The sequence below is a fragment of the Dreissena polymorpha genome, chromosome 7 (assembly GCF_020536995.1).
Source record: "Dreissena polymorpha isolate Duluth1 chromosome 7, UMN_Dpol_1.0, whole genome shotgun sequence".
In the NCBI taxonomy this organism is placed as follows: Eukaryota; Metazoa; Mollusca; class Bivalvia; order Myida; family Dreissenidae; genus Dreissena; species Dreissena polymorpha.
In genome coordinates, this window is record NC_068361.1 from 53,772,186 (window position 1) to 53,798,058 (window position 25,873).

The window sequence follows — 25,873 nt, forward strand, 5'->3', positions numbered from 1 at the left end:
GTGCCCGGTGAAAAGCACCTAGTACATTGCACCTCGGTTTAACGTCTCATGCGAAAGACGAGTTAGTAGGTTAGGTGCAGCGGGGGATCGAACCAGTGATCTCTGGATTGTGAAGCCAGTGTGTTACCACTAGACCACGGATCCGCTACCGTAATCGATACGAGTTTTTTGTTCAATATATATACCCAAGAGTGTGTGAAAAAAATATAATGGCGACGATCGATACCCAAGGTTGAGTAGGCGTGTCAATAGGAAGAGGAAGAGGAAAGAATTTTGTCATATCATATCAGAGCCTTAGATGATGTAAACTACATGTTTATTCATGTAAAACTTAAATACGAAGGGCTTACTATAAGGATTCAGCCGTGAAGAATGTTTTTATGTTTTTCCAATTGCAAACAAAAAGATTTTTTGAAAAAAACAATTATACACTTATGTTTCCGGTTATAAGTATGTATCAAATAAAAATACATTACGGCAGGGGCGGTTCCAGGATTTCTGGTTAGGGGGGGGGATTTGCTGGGGGTCCAGGGGCCGCTAGGGCCTGTGGTGGGTGCAGGACAAAGCCCTGCTTGGGGGTCCAGGGGGGCGAAGCCGCCCGGAAACTCCACGATTTTAGTGATTTCGAAGGCTTTGACAACCGCTTCTCGAGCATGTCACGCTTTATGTACTTTCATCAAAGTACCTTCTTATAATGAACATCAGAATCGTTAAGTTCGACTAGAAAAACCTGGCGTCAGAGAGTCTAAAGTTAAAACATTTAGCGATTGTCTGTGATTGGTGGGAAATGTTGTGTACAAAAATGAAGACAAATGAGTTTAAATAGATGATTTAGATCTAGTTAAGTGTGAAACATCAAATGAATCTACTTTACTTTGGTGGCGATTTTAGGGGGGGGGGGGGCGTACGCCGCGTCCGCCCCCCCCCCTTGGAACCCATTTCATAGGTACAATAAACATTGCCATATAACAACAACTTTGCTTTGTTTAAGCACACTTCAGTCAAGTGTCTTATTTAACCACAAAGTCAGCATATGGGTCATAGTTAAAAAATGAAAATAACATGTGTCCATACTTCCCTCAATCTGAGTTCGAAGTTCAGTACTTCTCGTTCATATAGATTTTCGTGCTGCGTGTTATGTGTTCGCTTATTCTGAATCATGCGCGCGCGAATATATAGAAAGGCTAAATACTTCTGTTGTTATAAATACTGACAAGAAAAATTAGCTTCTACATTGAAGTTATGATAATGTTCAGATGTAACGTTTACTATAACGGTTACCCAATTTACGGATAGGACTTGTTCGACTTTAAGATTATCTTCAGTCTTTATCGTGGCATCCTGTTTACCGTATACTTAATTTTCATCGACATGCACACACATCTATCATCACTCTATTTCAATAATTCTAATTCCATTGTATTTTCAACATATTTTTTTATATCAGGAATACCCCACAAATTTGTATTCATTAAAGTGCACACTATTTTTTTTTATTTAAAAACTACCGGTATGTCTTGGGCAATACTTTTTAGGACTCACAATTAATTTTATTGAAATTCAGGAAGTTTCATTTCGAAAGAGACAACATTGCAAATGAATAGTCAACGGTTACATATCGTCATATTTATTTTATCTGGCGTTAAAAATGTTTGCGATCAGCCATCAGTACGATACCGTTGTTTGTATTAAAGCCACATAAATACTCAAAATCAACGAATATGTCGTAAAATAGTTCGTCAAATAAAGTGAATCCATACAAAATCAGTGTTTCTTATAGCAATAGCCAGAATGTCGACGCTAGATGTGGTCTGGTAACTTAGACTTAAAGAGATACAAAATGCTCGTTTTTTTTTTGTGTGTGACAATAAATTCCAAGTGAATTTCGCGCGACGATATATCGAAAGATTTACGCGCGAACGCGAGATTTGATTCGGGCTTCTCCTGAGACCTACGTCGTGCTTCCGACGCTGCCCAAAGCCAATCTTGCATTTGCTCGTACATATTAGAATATCGTCGCGGAAAATTCAAATGGAATATAATGCGACACACAAAAAAACAAGCATTTATTATCTCGTTAAATCTATGTTACCATACCACGTCTAGCGTTGAAATTTTCCCTATCGCTATAATATTTTGTATCGGTTAACTTTGTTTTGTACGAAATATTGAACAAAATATTCGTTGATTTTAAGTATTTATGTGGCTTTAAACAACTATAAAAAGACGAAGATGTGATGAATTTGATCAATCAATAAACAATAATAGTCTTAGAAAACAATATATACATAGATATTACTTGAATTACACAAATATGTTAAAATGTATCGAACACTTACAAACTGACAACGCAAAACAATTGAAAATCTTGCAACATTTATTTTTAAAGCTGAACTGAATTGTATTATCAATAGTTTATCTCCATGCATTACGGTTTATTTGTAGTCAAAGCAATTAAAGCTATATGTATACACATTCTTTGAACATTCAAGTTTATTTGAATAATATACGACTCTACAATATGCATATTATATACCTACCTAAAATAAGTACACGTAACGCTAAACAGTGTAATAAATATATATATTGATTACGTGTTAAAACAGCTATTTATTTTCAACATGCATGTTTTTACAGTTGCAAATTCTTTTTATTGTTAATTCTTAATCCATGTTGCTAAAAATTATATATGTATTTGCCTGTATGTCATTTGTGTGTTATATGTATGTTTACATGGGCTTCAAGCCTAACGTATTCTGATATAAAACCTTGTAAAAACCATGCATATTGTTAAACACGTCAAAGAGAGACAATTTGTGATTTAATAAAAGACAACCCGTGAAAACAACGTTCTTAATTTTGACCCGAGCTTTTAACCTTGAATGACAACATACGCAATGTATCTAAACGAAATATTATCGAGTAGTATTGCAACAGAATGTAACATTTAATATCACAATATTTAGTTTAGTATTACTAATATAAGTTAATGAACACATTTCGCGAAGATCTATTATAAAGGCATTGCTATTTGTTGTATATCTGTTGTACATGTGCACGATATAAACAATTTACGACCTTTCGGTATTCGGACTTTCTCAAGTTAGACAAGCTGCGACAAAATGAAGCGTACGTATGAAATAGTTTTTTTTAATAATCATTATTTTGATAGCATGTTCATAATCCAGGGTAAATTTAACCATCCTTCGCGGACGTCGTCTGTGGAAAATGAAAGTTGCTTTATCTAGATCTAGATCGATATACACATGTAGCATAGCGGGTCTGCAGTGCTGACAACGAATGTGCTCAGCATTGCATCTAATGCGTAATTTAGGCATACAATTATAGTAAATCAATTAGCAACCACACAATGTCTTCAGCAGAATACATGACGAGTAAGTTTTGTTTCATTTTTTTAAAATGTATTTTAACTGAAGGGAAGTAATAAAATTACTAATTATAATGTTTTCATGCTTAAGTTACTTCCCATGGTTTGTTAAAAATCATTCATTGAAACTGTGTAAACCCATACAAATCTCTTCATTTTAGTAAGTAATAAAACTGTAGTAATTCGGAGTTTTCAAGTGGACGATGGTATTGTTTTAAGACAATAGTAATAAAGCACAATTGTAGCTCTGCTTACGAATTAATGTACATTGAAATGCACTTTATAATATTGGCATGACATTGAAGACCTATGACTTTGTCACAGGCATATATAGACATATAGTACAGCTGTACAAAAATAACGACAGCGCCCACCATCTCTGGGATACATTCAATTCCAAACTCCACTCAGCCATTTAGTCCAACATACCATCTTAAATGAAAACCTCAAATAACTCCGCTCCCTGGATCATCAGAAACATCAAGAGAAACTTCAAACGTCATCCGAAACGCAATGCGAGAATCTTCACAAAAAAGGCAAAACAATATCCAATAATTGGGATAATAACCGAAGATGCAAGAAAGAAACAAGGAGAGCGATGCGCAAAGCTGAATGGACCCATATCAATAAAATTAGAGAGAAGGCCCTTCAAAACAAAAAACACAAAACCATTTTTGAACTACGTCAAATTCAGGAAATAAAGATACTATTGGAATGCTCCATTACGAGAGCATGTACACCTGATCACAGACAGCAAGGGAGAAATACTGGTTAACCAATTCCAGTATGTTTTCACCAAGAACGACATAAATCTGCAACTCATTAACCGGGTAAACGCCCGCATCCCTTCACAACACATAAGTGAAGATGGTGTAATCAAGCTGCTGAATATCATCAACGTCCGGAAAGCAGCGGGTCCAGATGAACTCTCAAACAGACTACAGCAGGTCTGTGCTGTGAAGGCAACATCAGCCATTACTGCCATCTTCCAGCGGTCAGTAGACACGGGCAAACTTCCAAAGGACTGGAGAGACGCTAACATTTTCCCAGTTTTAAGAATGGAGATCGCCACGTCCCCGAGAACTACAGACCAGTGTTACTCACCAGCGTGCTATACGAGCTATTAGAAATAGAGCACATCATGTATCGTCATATCCTAATCCACTTGGACAAACACAAAGTACTTACCAACCATGACCATGGCTTCCGCACAGGATACTCTTGTGAAACACAACTTGTTTTCACAGCCCATGACTTGATGGATACAACGACCAAAACAAACATATAAACACCATCATACTGGATTTTAGAAAGGCCTTGAAAACTACGGTATCCGCGGTCTTATATTTAAATGGATGTCAAACTTCCTTACCCACCGAGAAATATGTGTGTTGGTTGAAGCAGAGAAGTCCCACCATGCTATTGTAGACCTCGGCGTTCCGCAAGCAACAGTGTAAGGTCTCCTTTTGTTTCTCTGCCATATCAATGACCTGACGGAAAGGGTAAAGTCTCCCATGCGCCTGTTTGCAGACGACTGCTTACTGTATAGGGGCATGAGTTTTAACGTCAAGAAATGTTATCTATTTAGTACCAAATCAGAATATATATATTTTTCTACATTATCGACTAAGCAATCCTCAAAATGAGAACCCAACCTTATGCATTACTTTTTCTAAGACTGAAAACCATCATAACAAACATAACAAAACGGACAAACGCAACACTCGGCGTCTTGAGACGCAACTTCATAAACGACCTCAAAGCTGCCGGAAAACCGCATACCAAGCGTTTATCAGATCAAAATTTGAGTACGGGAGTGTTGAGTGGGACCCACACCAGCAAGGCGACATAGGCAAACTAGAGCGAGTCGAACGATCTGCGGCACGCTTCGTCACCAGGAATTACAAATCAAGACAAGATGGAGGTGTATCAGCCATGTTTGAAGATCTCAATCTTCCCACACTACAAGACAGGCGACGCCACAAAAAAACTGACGTTCTTGAACAAGGTAGTGGAAGGGTACGTACGAGCTATCAATATCGACCACAATTTGCAACGTCTCATGCCGTATCGAATTACTAAGGCTAAGCAATCTGAGAGCTAAATCCACCAAAACAGTGTGTTTAAATCAGTGGAAGTAACTCTTAAGTTCTACCAACCAATACACATCAACAGTGATACATTTAATTTTATTTCCGCGAACCATTCTTGACTGGGATCTAAGTGACAACACTGTGAACTCGACATCTACAGAGTGTTTGAAAGCTGCAATATCGGTGAAAGTGGGATATTTGCCGAGCTCATAATAACTACATGCGCTATCCCCGTTTAATAAAAGCTTTGCTTCGTTACTTCTACGTATCGGTCAGATTCAGATTACGACTCAGAAGCATATATGTTTGGACGTGGAAATATGTTTCACAGGCGTCCGTTTTATGTAAAGTGACAGCACGAACTGATTTTGGCAACACGTACTGGTTCAACAATGAAGAAACGACTATATTAAGTGTTTGAATAATATTTTCCAACTGCGCACAACACATTGATACACATGATAAAAAGTTCAATATATTAGCGCCGAAAATGTAAATAAAATATACATTCTTATTAATTTTTACCCACCAGAGCTCTGAAAGTCAGATCAGGGTTCCAAGTTAGCATATGAATGGGCATACCTATATAGGCTTGCCCAGAGACAACCCACCTGGGACCCATATGTGTGCGTGTATGCTAGATATCTTTATCCATTATATGAGTCGCGTTCTCAGAAAACTGGGCATAATGCATGTGCGTAAAGTGTCATCCCATATTAGCCTGTGCAGTCCGCACAGGCTAATCAGGGACGACACTTTCCGCCTTGACTTGATTTTCGGTAAGGAGGAACTTCCTTGAAACTAAAAATACCATAGAAGCGGAAAGTGTCGTTCCTAATTAGCCTGTGCGGACTGCACTGGCTAATATGGGACGACTCTTTACGCACATGCATGAAGCCCAATTTTCTCAGAACGCGGCTCATATGTTTTACAGTGTCATTCGACGCCACGCGCCTACTCAAGATTACCGCCACCGGTTGTGCCGGACTCTTTGCCGGGGCAGCATTCTATATCAACGCCGCCGACCAGCCGGCGCGCATGACCCTTGACGTGGCCAGCTGCAGACGACACTGGATAGAGGTCTACAATCGCGCCAAGTGGTTCCAGGTACATATTTGGATGCAAAACCAAAATCAGGAGCCGGGCTGAAGTTTTTTGTTGCTTTAATAAGAATTTGCATTGAAAGGCATTCCGACGGCATTACCCTAAAACAATAGACACACATTTAAACATTTCGTATTGTCATTTTTATACCAAAATGTATTAAGGAACATGACTATAAGGAATATAACTATTAAAACACACAAAGTCAGTGGAATAACATATTTTATGAAGGTTTTTTGTTGAATTCGAGCAATCACCAGTGACATCGCGCGCTTCAAGTCAAGTTAAACATCGATACCACTCTGTATTTCCTATGTTTAAATATATCCCTCAACGACTTGAAGAATGCACTTACAAAATCCAAATAATAAATGTACTTAATAAATATTGAGATGTAACTTTTGCCCTAAAATCATGCATGATCGTCAGATAAACAGTTAAATTACTCTCGGAACCTACATGTAGATTGTTGCGTCGCCCCCAGACAACATTTCGAACCCTAGATTCTTATAGAGTACTTAAGAAGGATAAATACATAGACGTTTCAGAGGCTAGTCTGGGGAAACACTTTAAGCACATGCATTAAGCCCAGTTTTCACAGAACGAGGCTCATCTCATTTGTATGAACCTTAACATATATCTGATTCAACAGGGGGCTATGTGCATGGCGGGATCCCTATCCGGCGCCGCCGTGTATTACCTGGAATCGGAAGCGGAAAACAGGGCCCTTTGGTTGGCGGGGGCCGGGGTGTTCGTCCTGGTGTTTCCGTTCACGATATTTGTGATGGGTCCTGACATTAAAAAGAATCTGAAAGAAGACGTGCTGGAAACCGCAGGTCCGTTGACGATAGAAGTGTTTATGTTTTAAGGGTTGGGTAATATTCTTTTTTTATACGTTAGAGACAAATATTTACACTTTGTTATTTATGAAACCATTATCTGTAACTCCAGAATGAATAAAAAGTAAGGAAGCCAGTATCATAATGCTATATCATGTTGATTTTAATAGATTTAATATAAATTCGACATTTAATTGCAATCATTTTAATGTTTATTTAAATGTTTGTTTACTTGATTATTTTATGATTAATGGGTTGCTTCTTATAGACACGTTTCGACTCAGGCAAATTCTGTTCTGTATTGATTGCTACATTTGTTTAATTCTTCCATATTCATGATTATGTGATATTGCATCATCTATTTTTGTATTCACTCACTTGTTGCTTATTATATTTTCTGATTTTTCAATAGCAGTTATAATCAAAGCGCTGAATACACTGAATTTTTTCGCTGTTGTATAATTTTAGACGCAACTCAGTTTTCAAAATTATGTTATAGCTTTTTATATCGCAAGTTTAAAATGACCACAACCACTTCAAATTTATAAAGAGTGTGTCTAAAAGCAAGGTCGAGATGTGTTTTTTTTTCAAATCATTGATACAGCTAATAAGTGTGCACAGGCTAATCTTATTTGACATGCATTAAGCCCCGTTTTCCCTGAAAGCAGCCAATATGTATAGATTTCAATGATAATTACTAGACTGGCCAACGTTGTCTTACAAGCTGTTAAATACTTTTGAATACATACGCACTATGTAGTGTACCAGTGGGAACTATAAACAGGCAGATGCGGTGGTTACAGCAGACGCTCCTAGCATTCGTCTTCTGCAGTTATCCATACTGGCAATCACGGGTTACGGTTCCTAGCGTACTAAACGCAGACTGACTTGCAAAATTGCCTCTAAATTATTTGTGAGCTTACGCTCACGAATAAAAACTGCAATACGACTTTACAACAGTTTACAATACATTTCAGGAGAGACCTGGGTGCTGAACCACATAAAGCGATGGAACAAGCAGCATATGTTTCGCACTGCCTTTGGACTACTCGCCTTCGACCTATTTCTGCTGGCGCTGGCGAACTAGTTATTTTGCAAAATGTGCCTATGCGCCATTTTGTTCATATGAAGACTTGACCTTGTATGGGTCGAACGCATTGAAGTCATATAAATATAACAAACACGCACGGGAAAACAGTATTTCATTTTATTTCTATTATATATATTCAGGGTGCAGGATTTCTTAAGCATTTCAACTAGTGCATAAAAGACAGGTTTATATGCTGATTATGGCAATGTGAACAACGTCATAATAACTTTGTTAAATAAGCCTGTGTTCTTTTTTAAAATTCGATTTTTACTTCATGGTTATGTTTTACAGAACGTGAAATTTTGTCAACGATTTCAGACGTATTCAATCATTTATTTTTATACCGTAAGACATTGGCACAAACTGAAGGAAAAACTATATTTTATGCACTTAAGATTTTTTGCAAATGTATTTCAATAACTTGAGATATCTGCAAAAATAAAGTTCTTAACGGTGTGATTACATTTTGTCCAGCCCTTGTGTAAACCCCTGAAAACCCCGTTGATTCTGAACCCTGATATTTCAACCTAGTAGTTGCAACATCAGTTTATAGGACGCGCCTAAAAATAAAACTTTTTTCCCACTGCCCGATCAGATCTGCCCAATCTACCCCGTGCACAGCATCGATGCCTCATCCTGTTTGTGCAGAAGATTTTATTGAGTGCACTTGCAATATCCCATAGGCCTATCGCCCTAAATGATTTGTAAGTTGGGTTTTACGGGGATAGTGCGCGATACAGGAGATGTCCCGTTCCAGAGACGACCCTGGGTCTATTTTGGCCCTGTCTTAAGCACATAGTACAATGCACATCGGTTTAATGAATTGCACTAAGTTTAGTAAATGGTTGTTGAGCGGGGAGTCGAACGTGAAACCCCCGAGTTCTGGCTCCTGCATGTTACCAATAGACCAACATTCCTCTAATACAGTTCGGTTGATGCTGGAGCTCAACCTAGATCGTATAAGATCGTCATATGTCGGTGTATAAATCCAATTATGTTAAAGCGTCCAAACTAAATAAGAGAAGATCGAGACACTCGAAAATCGGTTGGTTGTCTGTCAAGATCTTGAAGAAAACTAACACGCCGACAAAATCGATCATATTGACCTGTTATCGATCAACATCCGACAATATCCATATCGACCAGATCCATATTAATATATTTACTACGTCAAATAGTTTTTCTATGAACTAAACCAGCGGTCGCACTCATCAATTTCTGACCAACTCCAAAAAGCACATATAAACACATAATTCGGCAAACACATAATTCGGCAAACAAAAAATATCGCTGCAAATATTTCAAACACACCTGTGATGATATCAAAGATATATCCAAACTTTTAAAGTAATAACATTAAATAATATTTCATCTTGCAAATCAAACTGCATTTTCAAAATATAACACAATACAATTTTGACTATCGGTTGTTGTGCTTTTATATATCCGTTAGAAAAACGATCTTATTACCGGAATGCCTAATAATTCGGGCAAATGTGTATAACAACATGTCTATAAAACTGTTACAGTAGAATTGCAATAACTCGAGCTGGCGATTACTCGAGCATTAAAGGAAGTCCCTAATATGTTCCTTTAATTTCTATATAAAATACCCGCAATAACTCAAACATGCGATTTTCGATAACTCGATGATGAACAGAACAGAACAGAACTTTATTTTCACCCAAGTATATAACATATACAATATGGGCAATATAACAAAGTACAATATTAAGTACAATATGGAGACTTCCGATAATTTTTACAACAACAACACATATACAGTGAGAGTGGGGGTATCAACGGTATAATGAATAAATATATATGAAGACATTGAATTTGTAGAGTGAAGCAACACCAATACTCATACATAGTAGTTATTGCCTGCGAATGATGTAACGGTAGATAATTAATTATGTAGCCCGATATGTCGATGATTCTAGTATTATTAGTGGTCTTTAACCGAAAAGTGATATTATGGGCATCTTCCAGTTTATAGGTGTATATCGCAACCGTTGTTTATTTTTGATGTTTTCACTTCATATACACTTATATTTGTCAATGCAGCATCAACATACTAAAACAATGTCCCGAATAGAAAAAAATAATGCATTTGAATATCAACAGTACTTTCGTTTTGACTACTGACAACAGAAATGATTCGATGTACGATGTTAATCTAAATTAAGTTTTAGTGCAGATTCGTTCATACGACACAAAGCCACTATTTTGTTTTACGGATCATTTCGGCTTAGAGGACTGGGTGAGTCATGTAAAATATCGAATATAATTTATATTTTTTACGAACAACTGGTAGCAAGATAAGTTGCAGATAATTGGCAAGTAACCACATTTTAGCTATTTCTTTTGACCTGTTAATTATTTTCAGCTCAATTCAACAGTGAAAAATGCCCATAATATCACTTTAATTGTGCGGTGTTATCTTGTGCACACGTCGTTTACTTTAAAGTTTCATTGTGTACATACGGTCTTACTACAGTCTGAACACTTCGGACAGTGGGCTACACCACACCGTCACAGACGATCGCCCTTATAGCATAGAATGTCCGAGGTTCCCGATTGGGTCTTACTTATAACGTAGTGACGTCACAATCTATATATAGAATGTTAAAGTTTAGCAAGCGCTGATTCGGGAATCATTTGCTAAATATAAAATTTCTTAATTTAAAGGTTCAAGTTTAATAAGTGAGATTAAAGCAATACTGCTGCTTGCTGTTGATATATTCAGTTTCTAATGTTGGAATGGTCATTTTGACGTGATTTATTCGCTCGACTGCTCCCGCACAAGAGGGCGATTTACAATGGGATTTGCCAATGGCATATATCATGGTCGACTGGATAATGTTGAGGCTAACCGAGAAGTCAGCTGTGCCTATCGAGGAAACAATAGGTAAAACCGTTAGAATGAAGCAAATTGATGTATTAATTGTGTGTACAGCATGCAGGAAGAATGAGCTAAGCCTAGGGGTTATTAAGAGGTGATTTCTAACCACTTAAAGGGATCTTTTCACGTTTTGGTAAATTGACAAAATTGAAAAAAGTTGTTTCAGATTCGCAAATTATCGTTTTAGTTATGATATTTGTGAGGAAACAGTAATACTGAACATTTACCATGGTCTAATATATCCATTATATGCATCTTTTGACGATTTAAAAACCTGAAAATTATAAAGCGTTGCAACGCGAAACGATTGAATAATTTAGAGAGTTCTGTTGTTGTCGTTTAATTTTGTGAAACTACGAAGATTGCTTATATAAGGTATAAAATATGTCACTTATACATACTTGGCAGGATGGCCGAGCGGTCTAATTGGTTTTTACTCGCGGACTCTGGGGGTCACTGGTTCGAGCCCTGCTGCCGCTACTTTTTTTCCTTTTTTAAATTTTATTTTTGATTTTTTACTGGAGCTTTTTAGATCCAATGTTTACATTTACAAACTTCAAAACATGCCAAAACCTGTGAAAAGGCCCCTTTAATAATAATGGTTACATTAGGTTACATTACACTAAATCATTTTGTTTCCTCCGTAGTCCATTCGAAAGTAGAGCCTATTTCTAAAGAGTTCCTTTTCTCTTCGGTATTAAAAGCGATTTAGCGATCGCACCCATGCTTTTTGTGATTATTTCCTGCATTCTGTGTGTGTCTGCAACATTTTGGCGCTTTTTCGTTTCGTTTTTTTCGTTGGGGATTACGTTGAACGATGACGGGTTGGGGTGCGTTTATTGAAGTACGGGGCTTTTGTCGAAATTTCACTTTCGAAACTCTGTTTTCCGAGGGTGCTTGCCTTTGGGCTAATTTTACTTTCTTAGAAGTTGCGAGACCATATATTTTTGACTGCATTTATTGAAAGAGGACAGATTTATCTTTAAAATGATACCGGTCTTGCAAAATTTGATATATAGGAGATACAAGAAAAATGCTTTGAAAGTTGGCAGTTTTATAATGGGACCCTATGGGAAATGGAATTAGTGTAATATAACCATTAGACAGATTGTTTAAATATGAATTTTTAGCCATTTTACCAAGATCTGTAGAAGTAGCGATTTAAAAAGTCAGGGCTATGAATGGCAAACAGATTTATGTTGAGATTTGTAACGTATTTACAGTGCCCCAGATAATTATTTGGGAAATAGGGTGTTCACCCATTGATTTTGAAAAATAGGGTGATTTCATTCTTGAAATAGGGTGAACTGAGTTATAAAAATGCAAACCTTACAATCATTTCTGCTTTACATCTGTTGAAGCTGCACACTTGTATTGATTCTATAAAACTGTAAACTATTATAATTAACTTTAATAAACTGATGTTTCATAACATCTTTAACCCTTCCCAGCAAACAAATGACGTCTTTTTATGGTTGTTAAGACGTTGTTCTGCGACGTCTTTATCACGTCTTATTTTTTTTGTTTTCGAAAAAAAATTGTCGTCTTTTCTCGACGTAAAGAGACGTCTTTTTGTGACGTCTAAGTCTTTATACAGTCTTTTTTTGTGTTGTTTTTGAAAGTTTTCTTCACGTCTTTTCGTAACGTAAAAAAGACGTATTTTTGTGACGTCTTTATACAGTCGTTTCTTGGTTGTTTTTGAAAGTTTTTTTATGTCTTATCGTGACGTGAAAAAGACATCTTTTTGCGACATCTTTATTAAGTCTTTTTTTGGTTGTTTTTGAAAGGTTTTATGACGTCTTTTCGTGACGCGAAAAAGACGTCTTTTTGCGACGTCTTTATCACATGTGGTTTTGGTTGTTTTTGAAAGTTTTTTTGACGTCTTTTTCGACGTAAAAAAGACGTACTATATTTCAGACGCAAAAAGCAACAAAAAATCACATATCATGTTTTACAAATATAGATTGCAAGTGTTCATGAAGCCAAGCCTCGTTTGCGGGGATATAGTATAATCCAAAAACTTTAACCTGCATATTTACATGCAATTTTATTTACCTTAGCATACATAACATATTCTTGACACAAATCTACCTATAGAAACGAAATTTTGGTTCATTTAAATAGACAATAATTTTTTTAAGTATGTTTAGCATTCTTCAAGTCAGCCCTTAGAAGCCAACTCAAAAACCTACCAAACGTGATGCAGGGCAAGAAGAATAGCTTGCCTATGTCTTTGAAAAGACTATCTAAATATACAGCACTGTAGTACATAATCAATAACAAAGTCATGACACAGAATTATCACGTTTTGAGTTACATATATGAACTCAATTAATCAAAATGCAAACAGGTACAATTACCAAGAGGGAAAGTAAATTGTAAATGTTTTAAAGAGTGCTCTAAAGGAGAATCTGAGATATGTCATGGGAAAATGGAATACCCCAATAAAATAAAAAATGAAATGTCTAGAGTTTTATTTAAAAAATTTATTATTAGTATTTATATTTGTACATACATTAACTACATACTGGTCAAGTGTTAAACACAAAAGGGCAATGGCAAGATTGGTGGTCCTTGACCAGCTATTGAGCAATTGAGCAATCAAATGGGAATAACCAAAGGTGTGACTACACATTCCATAATGATATCTGTTAAGGTCCAGAGTCTGTCTGACTGCACATTAAGGTGAGGGTTTTTCTAGCCTTCGGCCCACTCCGCCTTTTCTGTCAGGCGCGTACTTCAAAATCTTTGAAACCACATCCTCCAAGTCTTTTTCTGTATGGCTGATACTTTGGCTAACACAAGCTGTGCAAAATAAAAAAATAACAATCACAAAAAGGCCTATCATACAGAACAATTTTGGCTGCAAACTTGATACATTGTAATACAAGTGCATCATTATACATCGAGACAACAGCACTTTGATACCTAACTGTTGTAGTGCATATAAAATCTGATATAGGCTAGGTAAGCCCTGCATGGTCAGATACTGTTCTGTTGGATAATTGCTTTTGGTAAACCAAATACCGTATTCGTCCCATCTAGCGCCCATGCTCATATATAACAGCCCCCACATGTTTAAAGAATGCAAATGAATAAGCACCCGTTCTAAAAAGAAAGTGTACTACCTTTCTTCGCAGTTATACCAATGTTTTCAATCTATCTATGAGGTCAGCCGGGCCGGAAAATATCATTTTACACGGAATCTCTAATCCACCTGCTTTGTCACAGTGTCTATATTTATTCGTAACAATACACTTATACTTACGATACTTACGAAGATCTTAGAGCTGTTGAAAGCTAGTTACCTAGATTGTTATGCTCCCTCATGTATACCTCAGTTTTCTGATACCGCTTCTGGGACTAATAAACTTCTTCCAGAGAGAATCTTTCTGGATACTTCAATTTATCCAGTTTACTTTTAAATATATTAATGGAGTCACTCAGAACAATATCTTCTGGCAATTTGTTCCAGTCATTTATACACCGGTGTGGGAATGAGTTTAAACGGAGCGATTTATTGCACCGAACTTTAACAATCTGATATATATGACCCCTGGTGATGTTGTCGTTGAAAGTTAAGAGTTTGTCAATGTCCACCTTTTCGTATCCATGTATGATTTTAAAGAGCTGAATAATGTCAAAACGTTTTAGTCTGTTATATAGGGTTGGTACTGGCTTAACAATTTTAACCTTTCTACATATGACAGGAGTCGTAAGCCTGGAACTATTTTCGTGCTACGTCTCTGAACATTTTCTAAGACTAAGCGCATTTTCTTTGATGTTGGGTTCCATATTGGTGAACCGTAGTCTAATATTGAGCGAATCAACGACTTGTATATACAAAGAAATAAATCTTTGTCCATATATGTAAATGTACGTTTAATCATTACGAGCAAGCGATTTGCTTTGTTGGATTTGGTTGTGATGTGTGTATCGAATTTCAGGTTTTGTTGAAACAGTATCCCCAAATCGCATTCTTGACTATCAAAAGGTAGTTCAAATGTATTGTTATTGTTGTCCTTCATTTTGTAGTTGAAGTGATGATTCATGTTTCCATACTGGATGCATTTACACGTTGTTGTATTAAATTTCATTAACCATTCATTACTCCATTCACATAGAGTGTAGAGATCTTCTTGTAAAGAAATTTGGTCATTTACTGAATCAACTGCAGTGTAAATCTTCGTATCTTCGGAAAACATTTTTAATAGGTTGCTAACTTGGTCCGGTAAATCATTCATATATATTACAAACAATACTGGTCCCAACAAATGTTCCCTGGGGAATGCCGGAAGTAACGTTTTGCCAGTCAGATGTTTCGCCATTTAAAACTACACGCTATTTCCTGTCCGATAAAAAATTCTCAATCTATTTTAACACTTCTCCCTGTATGCCGTAAGATTCAAGCTTCTTGATCAAACGCCTATGTGGAACACTATCGAATGCTTTTTGAATATCCAAATAGATCATGTCAATTTGTTTGCCGCTATCAATAAATTTATATAAATCATTAACTACGTCCAGTAATTGTAGTACACAACTGCGTTTACCTCGGAACCCATACTGTACAGGGCTAAAAAGGTCATTATCCACCATATGTTTCATTACTGATCCCGAACTGATTTTTCACACAATTTACAGGGTATAGACGTTAACGAAATTGGTCTGTAGTAAGTACATTCTGTTTTATCTCCTTTGTTCGTATATAGTGAAGTTATATGAGCAAGTTTCCAGTCGTTAGGTATATCACCACACTCAAAAGATTTGTTAAAAATAGAGCACAAAGGATTTTTCAGTTCATTTGCACATTCTTTTCATAACCTGGGGTGACACATGTCCGGCCCCATAGATGTTGATGTTTGTAACTTATTCAGCTTTTAAAAATCTTTATCAACTGAAACTACCATTTTTGTAACAGGAATACCACTGTACCTACTATCAAATACTGGAAGAGAACCTGATGGCTCAATTACAAAGACCGAGGCAAAGAAATCATTTAATAAGTTAGCTTTTTGCTCATCGTCACAAACAATGTTCCCTTCAGAGTCTTTCAAATCTGCAAGTCCAGATTTAACTTTAGTTTTTGCGCGAACATATCCCCAAAAATCTTTAGGATTAGTTTTTAAATTTCCAGCTATTGGTTTTTTCAAACGGTTTCTTGCTTCTTCTTGTAAGTTTATTACACTGGTTCCTCAGTTTACAATATTTTTGAAAGTCATTTTGGTTTTTAGTATGAACATGTGTATTCCATGCCTTATGCTTAATCTGTTTATAGCTATTAAGTTTCCTTTATTGATGCACTTTTCCTTTGCACGCTCTTTCTTTTTTAACGGAATATGCTTTGAAACTGAATTTTGAATTGTACTATTAAAATAGTCCCAGCTATCTTGCACATTTAACTTCTCAAGTATTGAGCAAATCTTTTTTAATTTCTTCATATTCACCCTTATGAAAGTTATATTAAGATGTCTTTCTTTCTGTTATAAAGGGGTTATAATTTAACACAATATAGAGTGATATGTGATCACTAGCACCAAGGCAATTTAAGTATTCTTCTTTGTCAATAATTTCATGTTTTTCAATGATAATCAAATCTAAAATATTGCTTCTTTGATTCAGTCTATATTGAGTTGGTTGATTTACCACTTGTGACAGAAAGTTATCTTTTACACATTCTAAACCCTGAATTCTGAATGTTCTTCATTGTGAGTCATTGTCCAATCTCCCCACGAAATATCCGGATAATTAAAATCCCCGATGATCAACGTATAATCATATTTCATATTCACAGCTTAAGAATACCTCCGTGCTTTAGAAAAATGCAACAATTTTGCTTATTTCTTTTGGAACGTGTCCCACAATGTATCCTCCTTTTAATACAGAATTCGCGTATTTGTCACACGGATTATCTATTTCACACTTTGTTTGTAATTCCTCTCCGCAATTAGGAGTCTAGATATTTCTATACACATGATATCCTCAAATAGCAGACATATATTCAAATGCTGACATTTTTAGTGTTAACCTTGCTTAACTGTGAACATTCCTAACTCGCGCGCACTGTTGATAACCTCATGAACTTTATGATAAACGCCATGCTCATTAGAGTCGGAGGTAGACACTACGGATGTATTTTTTACTAGTCTTATGCTTCAATTTAGTACCCTTTTAAGCCCCCCCCTTTTTCGAATTTTCTAAGCGCTAGATGGGACGAATATGGTGTAGTAAGAATACTTCTACTTTTCTTAATTACAATTTGCCCCAAAAAATACTTTTCCATATGTGATATATAACAAGTATACAATTATATGTAACACAAACTGTCTGCTGACAGAATGCTTCACTTTGATCAGTGTTTGATAGTGTAGTGGAATTTATAAGTACATGTGTATTTGGGTTACCTGCCCATCTAAAATGAGTCTCTCCTGTGACATTTGACAAATATTAAATTTAGCATTATCTGCCCTTGTGAAATGTGTTCATTTTGGACAGTTAACATGCATACTAAATTTAAACAAAATACCTTTGACAGTTTCTGAGTAATAGAAAAAGGTTAACCAACAATCAAAATTTTAAATCCAAAAAGGACAACCCGCATAAAATTAAATTAAGAGTTATCGCCCCTTGTTATTTGTGTAGTGATATCCAATAGTGTTAATGTAACTTACGCATCTAAAATGGACATGATCAAAAAGATAATAAATAATAAATAAAAAGGGGTCATTATTATGACAAACTTAAAATTGGGATTATCTAGACAAAAAGGTTAACCAACGCCGATGCCAACGAGAGGGTCATGACAATAGCTCCACTTTTTTTCCGAAAAGCTAAACCATATTTATGTACAGAACAAGCCCAATACCTTTTAAGACAGAATACACTGCTGTCTGCTTTATTCCAATTTTTGGTGCAACATAAGGCCTTGACTGTCTGCTTAGGTTGAACTTCGCCATGAGGGAGACATTCATCACCCTGAAATCATGAGTCCATAAGTAAGAGTTCAAGTTTAAATAGAAGCTTAACGAAACAAGTTCATAGAATCGAGCCTTTTTGATGAATGTCATAAAAAGTTTTCTTATTACAGAACCGGTAATATGAACAACGATGTTAATGAAAATTATTTAAATAAAAAAAAGGAAAAAAAGTTATTTTTTTGACAACGTTTAAAAATAATGTCTGAATATTTCAAACATTTTGTGTTACAAACGCTTTTAAAGCCTTTAAGATTTTAACTATTACGATTTCAAGCAAACAAATCAGTATTTATTTTACAGTTATAATATATATATATACATATATACAAGCGATTTTTCGTCCAAATTACATCCCAGTCATTGTTGAGAACACATCTGAAAATGTGTTATTTTATATGTTTCCATGTTGTTAAAGTTGAGTAAATCCATTTGATGTCATGATTTCTATTGTAAAAAAGTAGTTAACTTATTTATAGTTGTCCAGTACTGTACTACAGTCATGAAAATAATATAATCTAAATTTTGCCAGTGTGTCATTTGGAAGAAAAATTGCTTGGCTGGTCACAATTATATACACACATAATTATTTTTTATTCTGATAAGGCCACTCCAAATTGATTTGTTGGTCTTCGGATTTTTTTGAAAAAAAGTTGAAGAGGCGAGTGAATGTTTTTTTTTTTAAAACAGGAAAATGTTCGAGCGAGCGAAGAATAATATTTAAAAAAATCACATTTCGATAGAAAAATAATGCATTATCAAGAGATACAGGTTTAAACAGCTTTATTTTACATTCAAATCAATTATTATACAAAGAATATATATCGAGTTAGTTGCATATGACCTTTGACCACGAAATTTACATGTAACCATATCATTGAAGTGAGGGACACATGTCTACCTACTGTTTTTTATATTTGTTTGAAGTTTTAAACAGTGAAAGCTGTGAAAAGGTATACCATGTTGCAAGCAGTGCAAGGATATGCCATGTTGCAATAGCAATTGTAGAGGAACAATCATCAAAATGATAATGTCAGACAGTCGGACAAAGGCCATGCATATAATCCATTGTCGCAGCCTTATTTTAAAAAGGGCATATCGATGGCTAGTACGATGTTGTATTTTTCTGAATTAAATTTATACATTACAAAGAACTTATTTTATGTTTCTGAAATACACGGACCTAACTGTTAAACATGTTCGGTCAACCATGTATTTTAAAAATTAGAAAACATTGTCCCTGTGAAACTTTTAGAACCAGCATTTAATGATTTTATGTTTATATTTTGTTCACTTACAGGAAAAGTTTGCCTATAAGCTTTCATTTATTCAAAACTGCACCCGCAGCCGAGCGTTGGCAACCGTTATGCGGTGCTCTTGTCTAGCTTATTTTCAGGTCGTTCTATAATCAGTGTTGCTTTTATGTAGAAGATTGTGATGTCAATGACGATATCGAATTATTTGTCTTTTTTATTTTGTAAAGAAATGCTGCCAGTTAAGAGCCCCTATTTATTGAATTTGGTTTTGCATAGGGCATGGATAATCAACATTTTAATGTAAGGCTTAAACATTTAAATTCTGAGTGTCATGAGAAGAATTTATTACCCCGGTAGGTTAGTTATGTTTTCTTTTTTTTGGACGTAAAACGTTCACTTGCCTTGTAGTATTTCAAAAATATTTTCAGTCAGAAAAACATACGTGAAAAAATAAGCTAGCCATAATTATTACACATGTGTCTCTGCAATTATCTTTATGAGCCGTGCTCTGTGAAAATGGGTTTTAATGAATGTGTGTAAAGTGTTGTATCAGAATAGCCTGTGCAGTTTGCACAGGCTAATCAGGGACGACACTCACCGCTTTAATGATATTTTTTTTCGTCTCAAGAAGTCTCTTCTTAGCAAAAAGCAAGTTTTTGCGGAAAGTGTCATCTCTGATTAGCCTGTGCGGACTGCACAGCCTAATCTGGGACGACACTTTACGCACATGCATCAAACACCCTTTTCACAGAGCACGGCTCATATTCTTTTTCATTTTGTTGCTTATTATTAACTTTTGTTTAAAGTTTATGTCATGCTTTAAAGTTTGAAAAAATAACGCACAATATTCTGTAGCTAGCAACATAACTGCTCTGACTGTGTAATGTTAACAGGTAACCATTTTCTCCAACGCATTGTTGTTGTGAAGGTAGTTGAGAATATAGTGTTATGCAGCATAGGGGAATGTAACGAAAAAACCTTTGCATACTATAAATATATGGGCCGTACTCTATGAAAAAGGGGTTTAATGCATGTGCGTAAAGTGTCGTCCCATATTAGCAGTCCGCACAGGCTAATCAGGGACGACACTTTCCGCTTTTATGATATTCTTAGTTTCAACAAAGTTTCTTCTTAGCAAAAATCAAGTTTTAACGGAAATGTTAGTCCCTGATTAGCCCGTGCGGACTGCCCATGCTAATCTGGAAAGACAATTTACTCTTATGCATTAAACCCTTTTTCACAGAGCACGGCTTATATAAATTTATGTTATATGTATAGGGTATTTTTGTTACATTATCATATAGTGTAATGCATGGATGCCAGTATGTCAGACCTGTTTGTTGTTTCAATGACCTTTTATTTTATTGTGTGAACAAAATCATAGTAGTATTTCAATCCGCCCGAAATGATATTAAGATGTCAGTTCTCTGTTGGTATCTACATATATTGATGTTTTACTTTTAATTTCTTGTTCAACATCATTGAGGTTCAATTTAAAGCAAATAAGACATACCATGTTTTTCGATCTCTATAGATGAACACATGCAATGAGGTACATGGCTTATCATTTGTTGACCATTTTATGTGTTTTCCTTACTTGTTATTTGTGAATGTATTTTAAACTATAAGCATACACTATAACTAGGAACGTATGTTACATTAAACATAGTATGAGACAGTTTACTATCTCATTAATATGGGAGTATTTTAGCATGTGGTCTTGCTATGTTAAACATTATAAATCAATTATTTAATAAACATTTCGATCAATGAATAACTGATGCTAAAAATAAAATTGATCATAAAATAAATTTTCAAGTTTAACTTGTGGAATATTCTTTTATCAACAATTTACTTACAAATCATAATTTTTCATACTGCTAGCTACAAAATTATAAAGAATTTGTTTCTAGTTGTTTTAAGGTGTCTGAATGTTTGTGTAGACATTTTGTGATCTATAAAAACAGCAATTTGCTAAAGTTTTCTTAAAATTTTGATATTGTATTGCCTAACATTTATTTGTAAAACAAATTTGTATTTTATTGATAGTAAGCTGTGAATCTATATGAAATGTTTTGTGGTAATTGTAGTATCATGACCCCCCCCCTTTCCCTTTTGCTGTTTAGAAGTAATCAATACATATAAGTCATAGGCTAAACTCTGTTGTGTTTGTTTATCATTTTTAAAAGAACCAGAGCTGTCACCATAGGATGACATATGCCCCATATAACGCTTTGATAGAAGTTATAGCATTTATCGAAACCTAAACGCAGATTTCGAAACCTAAACGCGGACCCTAAGTTCAAGGTCAAGGTCACAGGGGTAAACAAATGTGTGCGTAGCGTAAGGCTTTGTCCATATACACATGCATACCAAATATGAAGGTTATATCTCAAGGGGCCTAGAAGTTATGAGCATTTTTCGAAACCTAAAACACAGATTTCGAAACCTAAACGCGGACCCTCAGTTCAAGGTCAAGGTCACAGGGGTAAAAAATTGTGTGCGTATGGAAAGGCCTTGTCCATATACACATGCATACCAAATATGACGGTTATATCTCAAAGGACATAAAACTTATGAGCATTTTTCAAAACCTAAACGCAGATTTCGAAACCTAAACGCGGACCCTTAGTTCAAGGTCAAGGTCACAGTGGTTAAAAATGTGTGCGTATGGAAAGGCCTTGTCCATATACACATGCATACCAAATATGAAGGTTATATCTCAAGGGACATAGAAGTTATGAGCATTTTTCGAAACCTAAACGCAACGTGTGATGGAAAGACGGACAGACGGACAGACAGACAGACAGACAGACAGAAAGACAGACAGACAGACAGACAGACAGACAGACAGACAGACAGACAGACAGACAGACAGACAGACAGACAGACAGACAGACAGACAGACAGACAGACAGACAGACCAGACAGACAGACAGACAGACAGACAGACAGACAGACAGACAGACAGACAGACAGACAGGCAGGCAGGCAGGCAGGCAGGCAGGCAGGCAGGCGGGCAGGCGGGCAGGCGAGCCGGCGGGCAGGCGGGCCGGCGGGCAGGCGGGCCGGCGAGCCGGCGGGCGGGCGGACGGACGGACGGACGGACAGACAGACGGACAGTCCGATCACTGTATGCCCCCTTTTCTTCGAAGGGGGCATAAAAAAAAGCTTTATTGTTTCCAATATGTTATTCCTGTTTCTTAAAAGTTTACCTGTTCATCACCTTGTAACTTCTTGTTATTACAAAAACACAAATTAGTTTGCTCAGTGTTGTGGATGGGGATGGGGGATGGGGATGATAACGGCCGAAGGGCTTATAGCGTTACCCCTGTTTGAGTGGGTGTGAATTGTTTTTGTGGGACATTTTGTGTCTGGCTTGAAGCTTTGTAATGCATTATGTGGTCTCTTTGAGTGTTTTCATGTTCAAGGTAACAGTGGGCACTTGCAGTTTTTCCATTTTTCTGAATATTTATTTAGTGAAAGTACATGTTTGTGTCTGGCGCATAACTTTGTTGTGAAGTCACCAGATTTTACAAGAAATTGGCACATATGATGTTGAATGAGACACCATGTCGCGCACTTAAAGGTCAAGGTCACAATAAACACTTGGATTGTAGGCGAATTTTCTTATTTTTGCAAATAACTTTGTGGGATTTAGACATAAATGGCACCTTTAACGATATTCATTTCTTGATGATTTGTTAAATACAACAACCATGTTATTTCCCTACAGGTCAAGGTAACAGTGGACGCTTAAGGTTTTGCTTGTCCGTATATATGTTCATATGACCTTCAATTCACTTTCTTCATAGTTCATTTTCCGTCATTTCAAGATGACATTCTTAACGCACCAACTATGGTGCTTTCCTTAAAAGGCAATGTCACATACAAGCACTGTGGATTAATTTGATTTTATTGACATGAAATTTCGTGAATTCGCAACATCAGGCGTGTTTTGGGGGTCTTAAATTCTTAGATTTTTTGTTTTAATGTTGATATAAGAATTAGGACGAAAACATTAGTGGAACATTTGATTTTGTGGTTGATCGCAGCCATGAAAATCCACGAAAATTTGTGTCACACAAATAATATTGATTTCACAGGTAGTGAAATGGGCTTTATATGGCGTTACAGTTACAAAGGACTGGCACATACATTATGTATTAAATGTTCCCATTATATGTGGCAAAAAGCACTCATTTCTGTGTCCAGGGAAATATAGCCTGGACACCACTGTCCAATCTGCACAGGCTAATCAGGGACAACACTTTCCGCCTGTATTGTATTTTTCGTTTACAGGAAGTTCTTAGAAAACTCCAGTTTGGGCGGAAAGTGTCGTACGTGATTAGACTGGGACGACACTTTACGCACATGAATTAAACCCACTTTTCACAGAGCATGGCTCATTTTTATTAATTGCACATGATTTGTAGAATGCACAGTAAGAACAATTCCATGTATGAAGTTATTAACAAATATATCCATTTTGATGAAGAAAAAATATATTTATTAGTAAAATTGCATGCAATATTATGTGTTATTTGGAAATTAAATCTGATATAAATAGTAATTTGTTGTGTTACGTGTAAACTTTATTTTTCAAAATATTTGATTAAAGTGTAATTAACTTTATTGATTTTATTTGATTACATTGTAATTAATCTAAATGATTTTATTTGATTACATTTTAATTAACCGAAATGAGGTTTCAAATATGAGCAACACATTAATTGTAACAGAGGGAGTGATGAGCTTTAGTTATTATGTACAGATAGTGTTATCAAAGAGATAATACGTGTTCAATGCAATATTTCTAAATGTTAATAATACACAAAGTTATTAAAAAATTTACTGTATTTTGTGGTGTATTGTTAATTGTATTATAGAATTCTAATTTCAAATTGTTCATGAATCTTGTAATAGTATGGATAAATATCCATTATTATTTGATGTAACTGATTTTAATAAATTGAATGACAATAAATTATTACGTTGTGTCGCTTCTCTCTTAGACTGCTTTTCGATGTCCATGTATCTGCACCCGTGACGCTATCCAGAAGCTGTTATACATGTATCTGCACCCGAATCTGCAATGACGCAATCCATAAGCTGTTATACATGTATCTGCACCCATATCTGCAATGAAGCAATCCAGAAGCTGTTATACATGTATCTGCACCCGTATCTGCAATGACGCTATCCAGAAGCTGTTATACATGTATCTTCACCCGTATCTGCAATGACACAATCCAGAAGCTGTTATACATGTATCTGCACCCGTATCCGCAATGACGCTATCCAGAAGCTGTTATACATGTATCTGCAACCGTATCTGCAATGACGCAATCCAGAAGCTGTTATACATGTTTCTGCACCCGTATCTGCAATGACGCTATCCAGAAGCTGTTATACATGTATCTGCACTCGTATGTATGTGCACCAGTTTCTGCAATGACGCAATCAAGAAGCTGTTATACATGTATCTGCACCCGTATCTGCAATGACGCATTTTAGAAGCTGTTATACATGTATCAGCACCCGTATCTGCAATGACGCTATCCAGAAGCTGTTTTACATGTTTCTGCACCCGTATCTGCAATGACGCAATCAAGAAGCTGTTGTACATGTATCTGCACCCGTATCTGCAATGACGCATTTGAGACGCTGTTAGACATGTATCTGCACCCGTATCTGCAATGACGCAATGCGGAAGCTGTTATACATGTATCTGCACCCATATCTGCAATGACGCAATCCAGAAGCTGTTATACGTGTATCTGCAACCGTATCTGCTATGACGCAATGCGAAAGCTGTTTTACATGTATCTGCACCCATATCTGCAATGACGCAATCCATAAGCTGTTGCACATGTATCTGCAGCCGTATCTGCCACGCAATGCGGAAGCTGTTTTACATGCATCTGCACCCATGTCTGCAATGACGCAATCCAGAAGCTGTTATACATGTTTCTGCACCCGTATCTGCAATGACGCAATCCAGAAGCTGTTATACATGTATCTGCACCCGTATCTGCAATGACGAAATTCGGAAGCTCTTGTACATGTATCTGCACCCATATTTGCAATGACGCAATCCAGAAGCTGTTATACATGTATCTGCACCCATATCTGCAATCACGCAAGCCAGAAGCTGTTATACATGTGTCTGCACCCGTATCTGCAATGACGTCACGCAATCCAGCTGTTATACCTGTATCCAT

General features: G+C 36.2%; 1 protein-coding gene across 2 annotated transcripts; it reads left to right on the plus strand.

Annotated features, from left to right (window-relative positions):
• Positions 1 to 2,849: 2,849 nt before the first annotated feature.
• On the plus strand, positions 2,850 to 8,970 carry LOC127839190 (uncharacterized). Of its 2 annotated transcripts, none has more exons than XM_052367458.1 (4): positions 2,850 to 3,129; positions 6,416 to 6,588; positions 7,238 to 7,421; positions 8,402 to 8,970. In XM_052367458.1, the coding sequence occupies exons 1-4, from the start codon at positions 3,123 to 3,125 to the stop codon at positions 8,509 to 8,511; spliced, it is 474 nt and encodes a 157-aa protein (XP_052223418.1). In that variant the 5' UTR covers positions 2,850 to 3,122; the 3' UTR covers positions 8,512 to 8,970. The 2 variants fall into 2 exon arrangements, with proteins under 2 accessions (XP_052223418.1, XP_052223417.1); XM_052367457.1 differs by lacking the exon at positions 2,850 to 3,129 and adding an exon at positions 3,247 to 3,395.
• Positions 8,971 to 25,873: the final 16,903 nt, after the last annotated feature.